A 16466-nucleotide genomic window follows, 5' to 3' on the forward strand; every position below is an offset into this window, starting at 1 on the left:
GGACCTCAACATTACTGAAGCAGCGTGTGATCATCTTGACAGAGAACAGAACAAAAGGCAGCCGACATCCGAAGAAGAGCTTTGAATGTCCTTCAAGAAACCTGGAGAGCTATTCCTGAAGACCACTTAAAGAAATGACAAGAAGGCTGCCTCAGAGAGTTCAGGTTGTGTTTGAGAATGAAAGTGGTCATACCAAAATATATTAAATTTCAAATCAATTAAAATTGTACTCTGTTTTTGCCTTACATACTGTATTTCCATGTAGGTTTGCACATATTTCAATAAGTCACTGCACCCATTTTCCTAGCAAAATAAGAAATGAAGGGTGGTGCAAGTCTTGCACAGTTATATAGGCGCATTTGTAAACAGAAAAAATCTACATGATAAGAAATCTGATTTCGGTTGTTCTTAAGTTCAATTCAGAAGGACGCATTTGAAGGACCCGTCATATTTGGACGGCCGTCGTCGCCTCGCTGCATAATCGGCCTTCAAGTCTTTCCTAGGAAGGACGCCACCCCTGAATTTGGACACATCCGTAGTTACATTTCTAGGGTGGTGCACGTCACGTTATGCCGTAGGTTAAAGCGTAGATTTCCCGCATAAAACGCATCATAGTCTGAAGTATGCGGCCAATACACCCTCACTGCGTCTTTTTTTTAATTTCATTCAGACTGTGGTGTAAGATGCACCGTGTCTGTGCGCCGCTCCCCGGCAGAATAAATATGTCTAAAACAAGCGCAAATTATTCAGTGACTTAAAATGGTTGAGGACGCTGCCATTCGTAGAGAGTGCGGAGATAAGATCCTGATTGCAAAACTTCCTTCTGCGGGGGGGGGGGGCATATCCTGAATTACAACTCAGTCTGGTCTTGTCTTGGGTGGAAGTGTGGATTGAATAGTTTCAGCTCATCAGTTCCAGTCCGGCCTGTCTTTCCTCCACAGTAGCTCCGTCCCATTGCCTATTGCTTGGGTCGTAAACGATCTCCTTGTCACCTCTGCTTCCTGACAGTCCAACCCCCTCCCTCTCCAGGATAAACAAGTAGTACTACTGCCTTTTCTCACCCACTGGTTCATCCTTGAGTGTGTGTGTGTGTGTGTTGTTCCACCCAGTGTGCCTGTTGATCACAATCAACAAAGGAGCCTGCCCATGAGGACGCTAATGACCTCTCATGATGTGCGCACTTTAAGAGGTCCAAAGTGTGGATTGGAGAGGTGAGAAAGGCCAATATACTAAGTTTCTGGCTGCTAGCGAATAAACTCGAGAGGTGGATGCTTAAGTAGGAGCACGCTGTGTGGGAGTTTGGGGATTTATTAACCGAAACAGACTTCTTATCCAAAGAACATCGAGAGCAAAGTGTGCCTATTTAACTTTGTAGCTACTGATGGAAATGGAAATACTGTTTAAAGCTGACATCAAATAAAATGCCACTGTTGGTGCCTCTATGCAATATATTTATTTTATGTAAATAAATTTTAATAATGACTAAATAAATACAGTTTCCTTTAAATTGGAATTAAAAAAAAATGCTTCATAAATGATCAAACCTGAATGACCTGCTTTAAATGTTTGATAAAGGGTTTGCGCTTTAAAAAGAAAAACTTTTTTCAGAATTTTTTGGGGAAAATTATGAATAAAACTATACAAGAACAGGTGAAGGAGAGTATTTAAAAAACCACATGAAAACACCACACTTATGTCAAAATGTAAAAAAAAATTTAATATAAGTTTCATATTTTATGTACAAAATTTACATGATACTGCATAAATAGATAAAACATTTATATAATGTTTCTGAACACCAAAGATAGAAAAATACTACAGTTTGTCACCCAGCACAGGTGAAATATATATACTATGTAATTCCACCTCAACAGTCCTGACTAGGAACTCTTCAGTGATATTTCAGTATTAATTTGTACATCAAAGCAATAAAAAAAAACAAAAAACAGCTGCATTAAAGTTTATGGTTGTTCAATTAATATACTGCAAACAAAGCAGGTTTATGTGTTTAAGTGTAAGCTGAGCTGGGGGCTTCAGTGACATCCACACTCTTCAACAATCATGTCCTCGTGGTGCCGCAGAGTCAAATCATCGTTCTCAAAGTACAGCATGGAGAGGGGGCTGAGGCGCGTCGGCACGCAGGACGGGCAGGTCACTCTTTCTGGATGGTGATGTTTCAAGAGGCTCTGCAAATGAAATAATTTGCATGAACAGATAAGCAAGATAAAAAAATGTTTTGAGGATTTTAAGTAGTTCATAGAAAGTATTCATTCTGTCATCTTACCTGCATGTATGCATGGTTGGTGGGACTGAAAGACTCATCCAGAGGTGTAGGGCACTCCCCCTCACAGCGATATGCGTTGTACCGCTTAGGATGCACAATCCACTCATCCCAGCCGATGTGGTCAAAGTCCACCCACATGTCTACCTTTCGGCACAGCGGTCTCTGGACCTGCTCTGATGATGCTGATGGTGCTGGTTCCACAGTAGATGCAGGTCCACCAGCTAGTCGCATCCTTTCCATTCGGTTCCTTTTGTGGCGTCGACTTTGAATGTCACTGCCCACTCTGTCCGTCGACACATACTTGGAGTTCTCCACAGTGTGAATGAGGCTGTATGCTGCACGGCCCTCCTTATGTGTGGAGAAGATGACCATCATGACCCGGTTTGTGGTCGGATGGGGGATTTTTCTCTGTCTCAGTCCAAAATTTGTAAATAGAGACTTACTAGTTTTCTTCACTTCATCCCAAGCACCACTCCCATAGTCAGTCTCAGGCTCTCCCGAAGCCTCTTGGCTCTGCACTTCACCTCCCTGGTACAGCCAGTATTTTAAAAGAGCGGTCACATTGAACACCTTCCAGGAGGACTTTGTACTGCTGGGTGATGTGCCAAAGCTCCCTAAGAAAAGACGCTCCTCCTGGCACAATGCGTTGTCCAGGTCACAGCTCTGCTTCCGGGAGTGATACAAATCCACAGTGGCATGCTTAGAGGCAGAGAAAGCTGGTAGTCTGATCTGAAGCTCTGCCAGCTGGACAAGCTCACTTGTAGAGATGGATGACATGTCAAATGTGACGGTCCACTTTTCACCCTCTTGATGGCAGCCTAAAAATGAGATGCATAAATGAAAATTCACACATTGCAGTCTGGGCTGAATCTGGACAAACCAGATCCCTGGACAAATGTCAAAACACTGGAGCAAGAGGGTGAACAGGGACAGGATGTGTATTGGTCCCCCCTGTGCAAGGACGTCTGAGGGCTAATATACAACCTCCCCACATAAAACAGGGCAAGCCTTTAAAGTTGAATAAGCACTCTGACACTTGCTGGGTTGTAAAAAGAGAGGGTCTGATAGCACAGAAAATCCACCAGTCAATGAGCTCCTGGAGGATAGCGTGCACAGAGAAACTAATTCATACATTGAATAGTATGTTTAACATCCCAGAAGCAACGTGAAAAGCATAATTCAACTGTTTACTCACCTCTGGCTATCAGGCTTTTGACAGAATCAAAACCATGCACCGACAGGCTGTCACTTTGTGTAGAAATGGTGCCGACAGCTACCGATGAGGAGGAATCAGCACTTCTGAAGGAGCGATACAGATGCATCATGTACAGAGGATATCTGCTGGGATGATCGGTTGACAGATTTCTGAATGCCAAACTGTGCTCGAGCCCTGTGTGATATCTGTGGCCCCGAGTGGAAGAAAGGACTCCAACAGTACAGAGGAAAACCGTGCAGAAGACTATCAGGACATCCATTTCAGCTGAAACTCGCAAAATTGATACCAGAATGAAAGAGAGAGTCACAGAGCTCCTTCCTCACTCCAGCTGCTCTCAGGCTCAAGTGCTGCTATGAGCAGTCGGAGCTCCAGGCAGGTCTTTTATAGCTGCCAGCTGCCCTTTGATGACCCCTGACCACTCCAGGCATCTGAACAGCCCCTCTGATCATCAGAGCACATCAGAGGGCCAGAAAAAAAAGGCAATTATCCAAGGTCATTGTCCCACCAAATTAAATATCATTTTATATTCATGCTGAAACCTAATACTTTAGAAATGCAAAAATCTATTTAAAAACAAACTGACTGTACAGCCATAAGCACCTAGAACAAATACATTTATAAGAATAAAACAGCTAATACAAAATGACAGCTCACGTGGAAATGTAAACAGTTTTATTTATCAATAAGCTGCAAGAAATGCAAGTCTTATTTGCTTGTTCCAACATGTCAGGATTATAAATATATCTATAAAATAGTACAGACAGAAAAACTGTGTGAGTTTCAAAGCTCTAAAGATTTAATCAGGAATTGACATTACAGTTTAAGAGGTAACTTTCATAACTACAAAGTGTGTCTCAAAACTAATTAAGAAATATAAAGATGCTTTAAAGTAACACATTCATAAAAAGACAAAATGAATCTGAGGGTTTCACATCATATGGTCCTGTAGCTCACCAAAAAGAGGTCTGTTTATATTAGTTTATATAAAGACTTTATATGGCGTTCTGACTGGTTTCATCTGTTTCCCACTGTACTGGTGATTGCTGCTGACCATCCTTTCATAAAGCATCAAAAAAGTTCTTCACCTGTGAATGGAAAGAGATTTTAGGATCACAGCGTATCAGAAACACATCAAACATGAGATCATCAGCGGACTGGATCAAACACCCTCACCCCAGGTGAAAGATCGTGATTGAAAACATCAGAGCAGTGCCCTCATGTGGTTAACACTGGCGCAGCACATTTTAGGTCAAAATGCTATTCAATTAGCAAACATACCTTTGTAACAAATTGTTCCTGCACCTCTGGGTCACTTTTAAATTCCACACCGGCATCAATTTGCAAGACAGGTATCTGTTTCAGCTTCTCAAAATGTATTCTGAAAGATAAGAACAAAGCTGTATTACATACTTTATGACATTAACAGAAGACCACACACTGCCGACCGTCAGCTGTTCACAGCCGGGCAAAAAAACAGCTGCAAGTTTGGTTTTAGGTTTTGTTAAGCCAGCTAACGCAAAGAAAGCCTGGCTGTGTTGAACGTTCTTCATAGGACACCCCTCTGCTTAGGTGTGTTGCATAAGTTACCATGGCAATAAATCACATAACTCAGAAAACCCAGGGTTAAACCTGAAGTTACGTCGCTAAGCCCCAGATCCTGCTTTGCAGTACAGGCCTCTGATGTACCTCTTGAGCCACAGCACAGTAGTTGTGATAAAAAAAATAAAATTAAAAAAAAAATAATAATAATAATTCAATGGTTGCTGGAAATCACAGGATAAAGGTGTCAAGAGGACAATCTGAGCTGTGTAATCTTATTCTCACTCACTCGGTCGTTTTCTCAACCAGCCACCTCTCATGTTGAGAGTGCAACTTATCCAGATAGTCCAGCTTCACTCCTTTCTCTTCTGCTCTTCCCCGACGCTGCAGGCGCTCCATACATTTCTAAAAAATACACCGAAAAAAACTGTTTTGTGTGATGCTGAATTATCTGGCATTCAGAAAATACTGTATTCCACGTGCAGTACCTCTGGTGGGGCTCTGAGGTAAATGATGCCCTCTAGCTCCACCTGGTGTCCAAACTGCTCCACCAGGAGGGAATGCCAGTCCTGGTAGACTGCCCATTCTGTAGTGTTGATACAACCCAGTTCAAACATGTTGAGAGCAAAGATATATCTGAGAAAACATAATGGAGGAGAATGCATTTGCATGAGTTAAATAATTATAACCTTGTCATAACTTTGCTTACTTTGTTGGAAATCCTTCTTGTAAAGGAGACTGATTTCATGCGGCTCACTCACCTATCGCTGTAGACTGAACGCTCATACACCTGGACAGGCGTTCCCTTTGACTGAAGGAGGCGAGCTGGTGGAGGCTGCAGCTGTGTTCTGAGCCGGCTCATGCAGGAATAAGTCTGAAACGTGTATGACCAGCGCTGAGGGTCCTGGTACATCATGTGCAGCAGGTTGCTGACTGTCGTCTGTGGGGGCACATCTCTGCCCTGTCGGAGACACAAGCAGAGACGTGTAAGCTGCAGCCTCTTACCTGCCGTTAATTTTTCTTATAAAAAATGATTTAGAGGTGAATGCACCCACCTTTGAGGTCTCACCCTCAATGTTCTGCCACTTGCTGACAGGTTCTGCCACCACCTCCCAGTCTGCACAAGCTGACTCCAGGAGCTTCGCAAAGGTCGATTTTCCAACAGCTGTTATTGAAAAGCAGATAAAGCAGCAGATCACTATAAAGACATACAGCGCTGCACTGCGAGCTTCATCTAACTGGGGAAATCTGGACGCTCTTACCGATGTTGCCCTCGATAGAAACTCTCTTCACTCGAGCTTTTGCATCCGCAGCTGAACTTGACAGGAGCCTTGAACAAAAAAAACTGAAATTTCCTCTCTTATTTGCCATAACTCTCAGCATGGCTGTGTTCCCACCTCTCGACAGGGAGTCAGAGGGCTTCCACCGGGTGCAGGTAAATCTTCTGACCGTTGTCAAACCTGCATGCTGATTATATATTTTGAACAGAGCGTAGCGATACAGCACAGACATCCTAACAGGCAGTACAACTACACAGAAAAAATCGCATTTACCCGCATGTCACTCGGTGCTTTCCAGACAACAGGAGTCGTTATGAAACTTTACATCACCGCTGCGTGACGCTCACGTTAGCTGGAAGCCCCACGCGAGTTACGCTCCGGGAGCATTCATCAGTAACCACAGGAGAGCAAAATATGCGGATACTAACACGGTTATAATATTTGAATTAGCGGTCACCGTTCGCGTTTGTGAAATCCCGGCCAGGAAATAAAATTACTAATGCCGGTTCAAAACATGTGCATTTGACGGATGCTACAAACAGTAGCGTTAGCAACTGAAACCACTTCCGGCTCACGGTTTCTGTACTTTCGCAATAAAAGCCCTTGGAAATTTGCTGGCGTATAGACATATATGTATGGCTCTCCTCCCTAAAAGTGGGGGCCATGAACGAATGTTTTTGTTTGTTTGTTTGTTTTAGATTTATTATAAATACCAATTCTTTAGATTTTTGTAAACACTATATTTCCAAAAGTATTCACTCGTCTAATTTCCTTTAGGATCAATAAAGTATCTATCTATCTATCTATCTATCTATCTATCTATCTATCTATCTATCTATCTATCTATCTATCTATCTATCGTAATCCATAGGGTTTAATATGATGTCTGCCCACCCTTTGTAGCTATAACAGCTTCAACTCTTTTGGGAAGTCTTGTGTTTATGGGAATTTTTGACCATTCTTCCAGAAGCACATTTGTGAGGTCAGATGCTGATGTTGAACAAGAAGGCCTGACTCAGTCTCCGCTCTAATTCATCCCAAATACACAAAGGTGTATTCAGGTGTTAACTGCGAATTCAGCTGAGGTTTTTCTTCTTTTTCTTTTTTTTTTAATTGTGTATTTTCTCCCTTAATTTATACTCATATAACATTGTCTTTAAACAGCAAAGACAAAACAGTGAAAGAAGAAGATAAAAAAGTTGTTACTGTTGACACTGGATACCTGTCTCTTCTGATTTTTCTTCTGTAAGTAGAGGATGAATTTAACTGGCAGAACTGAAAATTGAGCTAAAACTTTATGAAACAGCATGATACCCTGAACATTTTTATGAGAATGCAGAAAACATCATTTCAATCATTGCTAATTCCAGTAGTGAAGTACATATTTGATGCACAACTTTGTTGGGAGGACAGTAAGCCCTGTTAAAATATGTAATAAAAATTGTATCAAACAACCTATAGGCTACTTATGGAGCTTACACCTTGGGTAAATGTGTTTTTCATTTTACTTCAAATTACTTCAACTACTAAACAGGTCACATATTGGCCAATCTCGTTTAATATTAGTTTTTTTGCCAGGCATTATACACCATATTGCCAAAATTATTCACTTGTCTGCCTTCACACACATATGAACTTGAGTGACATACCATACTTAATCCATAGGGTTTAATATGCTGTCAGCCCACCCTTTGCTTCAGCTCTTCTGGGAAGGCTTTCCACAACGTTTAGGAGGGTGTTTATGGGAATTTTTGACCATTCTTCCAGAAGCACATTTGAGAGGTCAGACGCTGATGTTGAACAAGAAGGCCTGACTCACAGTCTCCGCTCTAACTCATCCCAAAGGTGTTCTGGCAGTTTGAGGTCAGGACTCTGTGCAGGCCAATCAAGTTCTTCCACACCAAACTTGCACATCCATGTCTTTATGGATCTTGATTTGTGCACTGGTCATGTTGGAACAGGAAGGGGCCATCCCCAAACTGTTCCCACAAAGTTGGGAGTATGAAATTGTCCAAAATGTCTTGGTATGCTGAAACATTAAGAGTTCCTTTCACTGAAACTAAGGGGCTGAAGCCAACTCCTGAAAAACAACTCCACACTATAATCCTCCCTCCACCAAACTTTACACTTGGCACAGTGCAGTCAGACATGTACCGTTCTCCTGGCAATCGCCAAACCCAGACTCATTCATCAGACTGCCAGACAGAGAAGCGTGATTTGTCACACGAGAAAACATGTCTCCACTGCTCTACAATCCAGTGGTGATGTGCTTTTCACCATGTATGCATTTGATACTTTGCATTGCACTTACCTTCACTTAAGAGTCCCAAACCTGTCTTTGATAAATAAATACAAACTTTCCTATAAATGATTCTGCCAGATGAATATTAAACATGCCATTTTCAGCCTTGACATGCTGCGACATTTAATCCAGCCATATGAACATGTGTTAATGGCCTGTGTTTCTTGGACAAAAGGAATATTAGAGAAAAAAGTGCATGGACCTAAACGTGCACTAAATTTGTTATTATGCTTTGTGTATTCATGATAAAAAAAAAAAAAAAAAAAATCTAATAACATACAATTTTGTACTTTTTTGAAAAATGCTGAATAAAGCAAAATCACAAAAGATATTTAATAAATATTTCACAGTAATTAAAAAAAAAAATCATAAAAAAGTTTGTCAATTTACACAAACTCTGTTTAAGTAGTTCTCAATTACACTTTTGTTCAATCTTCAAATCTACTTGAAATGCAGTCGTTCTGTGAAGTCACTATGGGATTTAGTCATAAATGATGCCAGCGGACACTTCACTAGTTAATAAAGATTAAATTGCTGATCATCTAATCACTGATTGGCTGGAAGATCAGTAGCTCATGTTTCTGATGGTGATCTTTTGAGCCTCTTCAATCTTGAAATCACCAACACCTGTGAGAGAGAAACAGTGAAAGCAGATCAAAGAAATCCTCCTTTGCGTGTCCCAGTGTAATGCATGTGTTCGTGTGTGCTCACCCTCAGTGAGTGCAGTGCCATCTGAGGAGAGGTGCCAGTATCTGCGGTCGCTTTGTCTGGCCTGCTCTCCATTCACCACACTTAAGAAAGATCCCCACAAGCTGGACTCCTTCTCAAACCTGCAACACAACATCATCAAAGACTACTCACTGCAGCCAATCACACGCAAGCTAAAATGCAATGACATGAACTCACGTGAAGCCAACATCTTTCTCCTTGAGAAGTTCAAGGGCCTCTAACAGAGAGCTGCCCTTTGACACATCCACAGAGTAAAGTGCTGCCGCTCCGTTGGATGTCACCACTTGCACAATCACAGTGACTTTGGCCTGGCTTGGTGAAACCACTACAGGATCTATGGGTTCAAGCACCAGAGTGTCTGTAGGAAAGTGCACACAGAACAGCGTTAGAGTGACAGACACAACCTGAAGTGACCAAAGAGGTTAGAAATTATGCTGCACATACTATCCTCATGGAGGCACTCCTTGCTTTTAATTGCCATGTAGGAAGTTTGCTGGAGAGCAGGCAGAGTCTGAGATATGGCCATGGGGTTGTGGTATGTGTTGCTTCTGGCAGCCGTCCTCATGGCCTCCATTGGGGCAGAACACTCTGCAACCTCACTGCCCATTGCTAACAAGGCCTTGAACACAACAAATAAGTACCCTTTAGCTACAAATACAAATATATTGTTCTGTAAGAGTCTCCGAAGAGAGAGAGAGAGACAAAAAGAAAGCATCCTTACTTGAACTGCAAGACCCGTGCTGAACTCATTGCCAATATGACCATCAAGCCTGCGGGAAGCTAGAAGCTTCTGCTTGATCTTGCTAAGAGCTGTGTCCAGCTCAGCAGCATTCTGCACGTGAGAACCAGAGTCCTTCACACACTGGAGTGCCATTCCAGCCATGGCATATGTATCTGGGGAGAGAAATTTGATAAAATATTAGTATAACTGGAGCATTACAGTGGTAAAGCTAAAGTCCAACAAAACTCAAGTGACTCTGTTTCATGTGCATACTGGCAACCTAAATGACCCTAAATCCTGATTGTTAGTAGGTAATAGCAGGCAGACCCAAACAGCATAATTTAATGTTTATTTTTACAACTAAAGGCACCATTTAGGCACGTTTCACCCACCAACACTCTCAGACTCTCCATGTTTGAAGTGCTCATGTTCTGCTGCTTTGATGAGCTTTTTGGTAACATGGTTGTTGACCCTGATGCCACTCACACAAAGAGCGAGCACACCCAGGGAGTACTGGTAATAGTTGGTCAAAGGGCGGTGGCTGACTGAGTGAAGGAGAGAAGAAGCAAAGGAAACCAAATTACACTTAATCATGACTTCATGGCAATGTTCAAGAAATTGAGACACAAGTTACTCTATCTCTGCAGAATTCAGAAACCATGAAATATGACCCCATCCTCCACATTAAGTAAACTTTGGGCACTTATTGTAGCAAAACAAAAGGCAGGATTGTTAAAACTTTTATGACAACCGTTGCCCTCCCAAAGGTCAAAGGAAACTTACAGGCAATGTGCTCTTTCTCTAGTTCCATCTGGTTCTTCAGGTGTGTCAGCAGTGTCTCACTCCTCCCATTAACAGTGAAGGTGACTGTGTTGAGGTCATGACAGGAGGACTTTAAAGCCATAGTGTAGAGTGCCAACAGGCCAGACACAGGCTGACTGTTAGAGAGAGCGCTGACAGGAGACAAAAGGTTCAGTGGGAACATCCTGGAGTAAGATTAGTCATTAGATGTTCACGTTTAAATCTGCAAGGAATGGGGGTATTTGTACCTTTGGATATCATTGTGTAAATTATTTTTCAGCCTGTTGAGGTGTTCGCTCTCCTTGGCGAGGTTGTGGCTATTGGAAAGGCGTAATGCCAAGTGGACACTGGGATTAGGAATTCCCTCCTGGTTCTCCAGAGATCGAAGGAGATTCTTGTTGAGGGAAAGCAGCAGCTCAGTGTTGGAGCCTTCTGTATCTGGAATTTAACTGAATAGATTAAAAATAGGCCACCTGGCACAAACAAAACCTACATAAACATGTTATATCAGTTCTGTTGCTGACATCTACATGAATTTTTGAAAGCACTGCAAATCAAAACAGCTGCATCAGCAGTTGTGACAAAGACCATCTGGATTAATTTACAGAATCATCACTGTTGTGTTCAGCAAATCAGGGTCAAAGAGGCACCACATTCACAGTTAATTGTGCACAACTTTTCGCAACACACAAGCAACATTAAGGCCACTAACGTTCATCAAATAAGCAATTGCGCCATCTGTGAATGTCCAGACTCATGAGTCAGTGTATTTGCAAACTGAGTTGCCTCCGAGTTAGTGCCGATTTATAAAAAACAATTAAGATTGAATTTTGTATTAATTGGTAAGAACTTCTGTTTTGTTTTTGTTTTTCAAGTTAACCTACTTACCACATGGTTTGGTAGAGGCAAAAACAAGCAGCGCTGAGATTATGACCAAAGTTAGCATTTTGGATAACCTGCTGGTTAAAACATACAAGGATAAGGAATACAGGATGTAAGAAGACACACGCACACGTACACTGAAAGTGAATCAACTCGGCTACAAGGTACAAGTAAAAACACAGATATACTATACATCTGGGAGATAAAAGTACTTTAAAAAAAAGGCATGTACAAATAAACAATATAAAAATAATGGCTGTACAGTGGCATAGATGGTGTGCCATTATCACGGCACAGACAGAAAGTGTTAAATGATTATAAAATCAAAGTTTTGTTTTGATAGATCCCATAAACAACACCGTGTTACCTCCTCAGATCGTTCAAAGTGAAGACACAGCCGAGTGAAGCGACGAGCTGGGACAACAGCTTCTAGTATTTCACTGTCACATGACCGGTCATGTGAGATCACAACGGGAGAGGGTCCCTTTAAACATCAGCTAGGTAACTGACAGGAAATTAAAACACACACACACACACACACACACACACACACACACACACACACACACGTTTGGTATGTGTGTGTGTCACGTTTGGTGACTGGCACAGTGTGGCACACACACTCAGACTCAGATAATTTTTTTTTTTTTACATTTCAACAACAACTTTTATATAGCTTTTGGGGGGTTTTTTTCTAACCGGAAAATAAACTTTGTTTTAAATCCACTGCAACTACAATTCCCACAATCCCTTTGAGCCACTGAACGTAACATGCGCACTTTCTAGAATCTTGACGAGCGTTCTGGCGCGATTCAGTATTCAGAATAAGGAGCTAACGTCAGTGTAACCCAACCTCCAGTAGAACAAGGCTACACAGCACGGGGTGGGCAGTTAATTTTGGACCTGTTTTTGTTCGACGGCGGTATCACGATATTGGGTTAGTACGACTTTAGACTGCAAATCCTATATTTGTGTGCGCACGGGAACGCTCCAAACTGCACTCTGAACGGAGGCAAGCTAACTAAACACAAATGTCAACAACAAAAACAGCAAGGGGCAGGGCAGCTGCAAAGCTCGGTCGTTAACGCCACATATTTCTGCTTAACTTGTGCAGACTGGGTATTCAGTGCAGGGATGAGGCTGTCGTGTGTTAATGTGTCATCTGATAATAATAGCAAGTTTTATCAGTCACACGCTAACGGCAGTGGGTTTGTAGCTAGCTAAATAAGAGCTAGTGCGATGTAAACAAATAGATAATGTGCGTTATGTAGGTTATAAAAATACCTTTATCAGCTTAACTGAATGGTATCAATACTGATCTTCCAGATCAGAGTCGTTTATAGTCATCTACTTGCGTCTCTCTTCAAATCATTTTATCTACTGGACCACCATGCATCACTCTGCTCCCTCAAGCAGTGAGCTGAGGTGTCTGCCGGCCATGTATTCGTTTTCGGGCCCCACAAGCCTTCCCGAGTTGGACCTCGGACCTTCAAGTATGAGTGAGCACATACAGAGAGCCGCAGTCTCTAACAAGTATGTAGCTGATGAGCAATGCATTATTGTCACTGCATTTGTCAGTTATGCATTGGCATAATTTAAAATGTGCTTTACTTTCAGAGCCTGACACATGCATTTCTTTTTCTGTGCCTCTGTTCTGTAGCAACTGGGAGACTAGATGCCTCAGAAAGCACAGGAGGAGAGCAGATGATGAGTAAGTGAGAAATTAATTATATTAAAAAAGATTTGGTAATGATTGTCTTAGGTGTGTTAAAGTGCTAAATTGTGATTGTTTTCTCAGGGGATGTAGTGCCAAAAAGAGGAGGTTAATGTTTGAGGCAGAAGTTGCCCCTTCAGTGAACTTGAGTACTAGTACTCATTGTGACTGGCCCACAGCAAACAGCTGCAATCCTCAGTCTGCACAGCAAGCCAGCCCTGCAACTCCAAAGCCGTGCACAACATCAAATAACTTGACTTTGCCACAGACCTCCTCTTCCCTGTTCCGACGTGAGACAGAGAGTTCCTGCATGGAGATAGAGGCTGCTCAGAGGAAACTTCAGGAGATAGAAGACAGGTATGCAATATGTAGCATTTGGGCGAAAAAATGGTGATTTGTTTGCAGCGGCTATTACTTTAAGTCTGTATTTTGTGTTTACCGCTTCATATTTTTCAAATAATTTTATCATCCTTTGTCAAATCAGTTGATCTATTGGCAGTACACTTATCCATATTTGTAACTGGTCAGATGCTGCCAATGCCACTCCTTTCATGTGAACACACAGGGGAAACTGTGCATTAACTTAGCAAGTTGTTAACCAGCTTCACGTGGCTGCTTATAGGTATGTTGAACTGGCTTCATAGACCAGGGCCTTGAGCAGGTTAGGTATGTGGGAAGCAGCATGGTGATGTACCCCAGTAAAAAGAGAACCACCTTCTTAACCCTGAGTTGGTCCATCCATTTTCTTCCACTTACCTAGGGCTGGGTCACGGGGCCAGCAGCCCAAGCAGAGAAACCCAGACCTCTCTTTCTCTCCAGCCACCTCCTCGAGCTTCTCTGTGGGAACACTGAGACATTCCCAGGCCAGCCGAGAGACATAATCTCTCCAGCGTGGGCACTCCACACTTGTGCAGCTGAGGACCATGGCCTAAGATTTTGAGGTGCCTAATTCTCTTACCTGCCGCTTCACCATCTGCTGCAACCCGCTCCAGTGCGAGCTAGAGGCCACCACCTGATGAAGTGAACAGGACCACATCATCCACAAAAAGCAGAGATGAGATTCTGAGGCCACCAAGACGGAAGCCTTCCGCTACTTGGCTACAACTAACTTAACTGTTACGGACAGAAAAAAAGTTATGGCTATCTCGCAGTTAGCAACTCACAATGCGCTTAAGTGACTATTTGGTGACAGTCCTGTTCTTAGTGTGGGCATAACAAGCCATAACCATAACAAGCCCCCTGCCCCCAGTGTGAGACCCAGGGGGACCCAAGTCTTGATAGCCAGGGATTCGTCTGCCAGGGCTGACGTTGGCTGCTGCCGGACACACACACTGGACCCAACCCCTATGGCTCCTCCTGTGAGTGGTGTGCCTACAAAAGGGTAGGCCCATGTTTCCTCTTTGGGCTGTTCCCAGCCAAGCCCCTTAACCTTCAGTATTCGGGGTTAATCCTAAAAGTACCTCTCTAAGCACAGGCATCAGATAGAATGAATGTGTCAGACCCACAAACAAGACTGTTTTGTAATTTTACTTTAAATCACCTTTACATTGTCAAGCTATTTTTTGTTTTCTCCCTAGTATCTGGGGAGGAAACAAAAGTTTCCATTTATATCATCCTAATTGGGTTTGTTCTGCCATTGAGCGGTGGTGATGGGTTTACGGGTTACATCACAAGAGTAACATCAACCCACAATGTACCAATGATGTATCACAGAATAACGCTGGAAGACGATGAGGATGAAGATCTGGATGTAGAGCCAGCTCCAAGACGCCCGGTGCTGGTGATATCTGACAGTTTGAAGAAGGGTCTACAGCAGGGCATCAGTGACATCCTCCCTCACACAGTAGCCCAGTCTGTGTATGTTCTTCTCATTTTGTTATTGGAACATTTAATAGTGATTTTAAGTAATAAATCATGAAGATCAATGATGTGACTTTGACTGCAGACATTGCACTTTGTCTTCGACTGGCAAGTTTCTTGATGGAGAGGTTTGAGCAATTGTTTTTCCTTAGGGTGCTAATATATGTGTCACCGGCTGCTTTCTCACGTTTTTAGGAGCCGTTCCTGTATGGAGTTGGTGTTATGGCGGCCACCAGATGATCCCTTCAGTCAGAGGCTTAAGGACTCATTACAAAAACAGCGCAAACAACAGACAGCATGTCGGCAGTCCCCGACTCCATGTCCATCCCCCAGTCCTCACAGTCCACTTAGCTCCTCAAGCCCTCCAGCAGACACACACGGTCCTCTGTATGGTTACTCTGTGGCCCACAACTCTGGGGAGGAGGACATGGAAATGTAATAGTGTTTCTCCACAAAGTGATGCCAAAGTGAAAGACTGGACACGTAGCCAAGTAAAAGATTAAAAAGGACTCAGAACAACTTCGGGCTGGTCAGTTTGCGTCTTGATATGAATATTGTGAAGTTTTGAACACTTTGTGAAACACGTCATTTGCTTTGCAGTAATTTATGTTTTCTGACTTGAATCCCATACAACCATATGTAACATAACTCATAATCACCAAGATCTGTTAACAGGTAGCCTTACATAACACTTCACAGTATTAATGTTTCCCTTAAATGATACATTGCCAAAGCCTGGCCAGCAACACACTGATGTATTGTAAATATGATTCTATTTGTTAAACATCAGTGTGGAACACGTGGATTTTCACCCTCTGGACATTGTTAGCACTTGGTCACGTTTGCTCGTGGCATGCCTTCCTGCTTGTAGTAATACTTCTGGTGGGGAGATCATCTTGCTCTAGTGCGTAGCAAGTTTGCCATCTGAGAGCTTTGAGGAATTTGTAAAGAAGTCATGGAAATGCAGATTTTTATGATTTGACTGTATTTTCTTATGCATATGACCGGAACTGCAGCCAGCCACTGGGTGCTCTAACTTTGTATTTGTTTTTTAATAAATGTACAGTTTTCATGTGGAGATTCTGTCCTTGGCGCAGGTGGTTTTCAGTGGATAGAAGTGCTTGAATCAGGTGAGTGT

At 42.6% G+C, this 16466-nt stretch overlaps 4 protein-coding genes across 7 annotated transcripts; 1 reads left to right on the top strand and 3 right to left on the bottom strand.

The window, feature by feature from the left end:
• Window positions 1-1979: 1979 nt before the first annotated feature.
• On the bottom strand, window positions 1980-3827 carry spaw (southpaw). Its single transcript, XM_030738285.1, has 3 exons — window positions 3480-3827; window positions 2285-3102; window positions 1980-2186 (listed from the first exon to the last, which is right to left on the bottom strand). The coding sequence occupies exons 1-3, from the start codon at window positions 3757-3759 to the stop codon at window positions 2034-2036; spliced, it is 1251 nt and encodes a 416-aa protein (XP_030594145.1). The 5' UTR covers window positions 3760-3827; the 3' UTR covers window positions 1980-2033.
• A 323-nt stretch (window positions 3828-4150) lies between these two features.
• On the bottom strand, window positions 4151-6894 carry dguok (deoxyguanosine kinase). 2 transcript variants are annotated; one of them, XM_030737587.1, is made up of 8 exons: window positions 6593-6894; window positions 6302-6506; window positions 6095-6204; window positions 5801-6000; window positions 5528-5675; window positions 5329-5444; window positions 4779-4878; window positions 4151-4585 (listed from the first exon to the last, which is right to left on the bottom strand). In XM_030737587.1, exons 1-8 carry the CDS (start codon window positions 6596-6598, stop codon window positions 4559-4561), a joined length of 912 nt encoding a protein of 303 aa, XP_030593447.1. In that variant the 5' UTR covers window positions 6599-6894; the 3' UTR covers window positions 4151-4558. The 2 variants fall into 2 exon arrangements, with proteins under 2 accessions (XP_030593447.1, XP_030593446.1); XM_030737586.1 differs by having other exon boundaries at window positions 6302-6894.
• Window positions 6895-8940: 2046 nt separating this feature from the next.
• On the bottom strand, window positions 8941-12201 carry tcn2 (transcobalamin II). Of its 2 annotated transcripts, none has more exons than XM_030737754.1 (10): window positions 12122-12201; window positions 11761-11828; window positions 11121-11310; window positions 10855-11024; window positions 10464-10616; window positions 10072-10244; window positions 9795-9969; window positions 9528-9708; window positions 9333-9451; window positions 8941-9248 (listed from the first exon to the last, which is right to left on the bottom strand). In XM_030737754.1, the coding sequence occupies exons 2-10, from the start codon at window positions 11816-11818 to the stop codon at window positions 9187-9189; spliced, it is 1281 nt and encodes a 426-aa protein (XP_030593614.1). In that variant the 5' UTR covers window positions 11819-11828; window positions 12122-12201; the 3' UTR covers window positions 8941-9186. The 2 variants fall into 2 exon arrangements, with proteins under 2 accessions (XP_030593614.1, XP_030593613.1); XM_030737753.1 differs by having other exon boundaries at window positions 11761-11831; window positions 12122-12200.
• Window positions 12202-12554: 353 nt separating this feature from the next.
• Window positions 12555-15848, top strand: ccdc117 (coiled-coil domain containing 117). 2 transcript variants are annotated; one of them, XM_030737595.1, is made up of 6 exons: window positions 12561-12691; window positions 13171-13287; window positions 13415-13465; window positions 13553-13825; window positions 15182-15325; window positions 15524-15848. In XM_030737595.1, the coding sequence occupies exons 2-6, from the start codon at window positions 13193-13195 to the stop codon at window positions 15765-15767; spliced, it is 807 nt and encodes a 268-aa protein (XP_030593455.1). In that variant the 5' UTR covers window positions 12561-12691; window positions 13171-13192; the 3' UTR covers window positions 15768-15848. The 2 variants fall into 2 exon arrangements, with proteins under 2 accessions (XP_030593454.1, XP_030593455.1); XM_030737594.1 differs by having other exon boundaries at window positions 12555-13287.
• The last annotated feature ends 618 nt before the right edge of the window (window positions 15849-16466 follow it).

The sequence above is a fragment of the Archocentrus centrarchus genome, chromosome 9 (genome assembly GCF_007364275.1).
Source record: "Archocentrus centrarchus isolate MPI-CPG fArcCen1 chromosome 9, fArcCen1, whole genome shotgun sequence".
NCBI lineage: Eukaryota > Metazoa > Chordata > Actinopteri > Cichliformes > Cichlidae > Archocentrus > Archocentrus centrarchus.

What these genes read in the sequence shown, in the direction of transcription:
- ccdc117 (XM_030737594.1), top strand. Translation starts at nt 13,145, where the DNA reads ATGCATCACTCTGCTCCCTCAAGCAGTGAGCTGAGGTGTCTGCCGGCC. An exon ending in AGGAGGAGAGCAGATGATGA is followed by an intron (nt 13,466 to 13,552) that starts GTAAGTGAGAAA and finishes TTGTTTTCTCAG; the next exon opens with GGGATGTAGTGCCAAAAAGA. An exon ending in CTTCAGGAGATAGAAGACAG is followed by an intron (nt 13,826 to 15,181) that starts GTATGCAATATG and finishes GATGTATCACAG; the next exon opens with AATAACGCTGGAAGACGATG.
- tcn2 (XM_030737754.1), bottom strand. Translation starts at nt 11,818, where the DNA reads ATGCTAACTTTGGTCATAATCTCAGCGCTGCTTGTTTTTGCCTCTACC. An exon ending in TGCCTCTACCAAACCATGTG is followed by an intron (nt 11,311 to 11,760) that starts GTAAGTAGGTTA and finishes GTTAAATTCCAG; the next exon opens with ATACAGAAGGCTCCAACACT. An exon ending in AGAGAAAGAGCACATTGCCT is followed by an intron (nt 10,617 to 10,854) that starts GTAAGTTTCCTT and finishes TCCTTCACTCAG; the next exon opens with TCAGCCACCGCCCTTTGACC.
- dguok (XM_030737586.1), bottom strand. Translation starts at nt 6,551, where the DNA reads ATGTCTGTGCTGTATCGCTACGCTCTGTTCAAAATATATAATCAGCAT. An exon ending in CGTTCAGTCTACAGCGATAG is followed by an intron (nt 5,676 to 5,800) that starts GTGAGTGAGCCG and finishes ATGTTTTCTCAG; the next exon opens with ATATATCTTTGCTCTCAACA. An exon ending in ACCTCAGAGCCCCACCAGAG is followed by an intron (nt 5,445 to 5,527) that starts GTACTGCACGTG and finishes TGTATTTTTTAG; the next exon opens with AAATGTATGGAGCGCCTGCA.
- spaw (XM_030738285.1), bottom strand. Translation starts at nt 3,759, where the DNA reads ATGGATGTCCTGATAGTCTTCTGCACGGTTTTCCTCTGTACTGTTGGA. An exon ending in CAAAAGCCTGATAGCCAGAG is followed by an intron (nt 3,103 to 3,479) that starts GTGAGTAAACAG and finishes TCTCATTTTTAG; the next exon opens with GCTGCCATCAAGAGGGTGAA. An exon ending in CCAACCATGCATACATGCAG is followed by an intron (nt 2,187 to 2,284) that starts GTAAGATGACAG and finishes TTTCATTTGCAG; the next exon opens with AGCCTCTTGAAACATCACCA.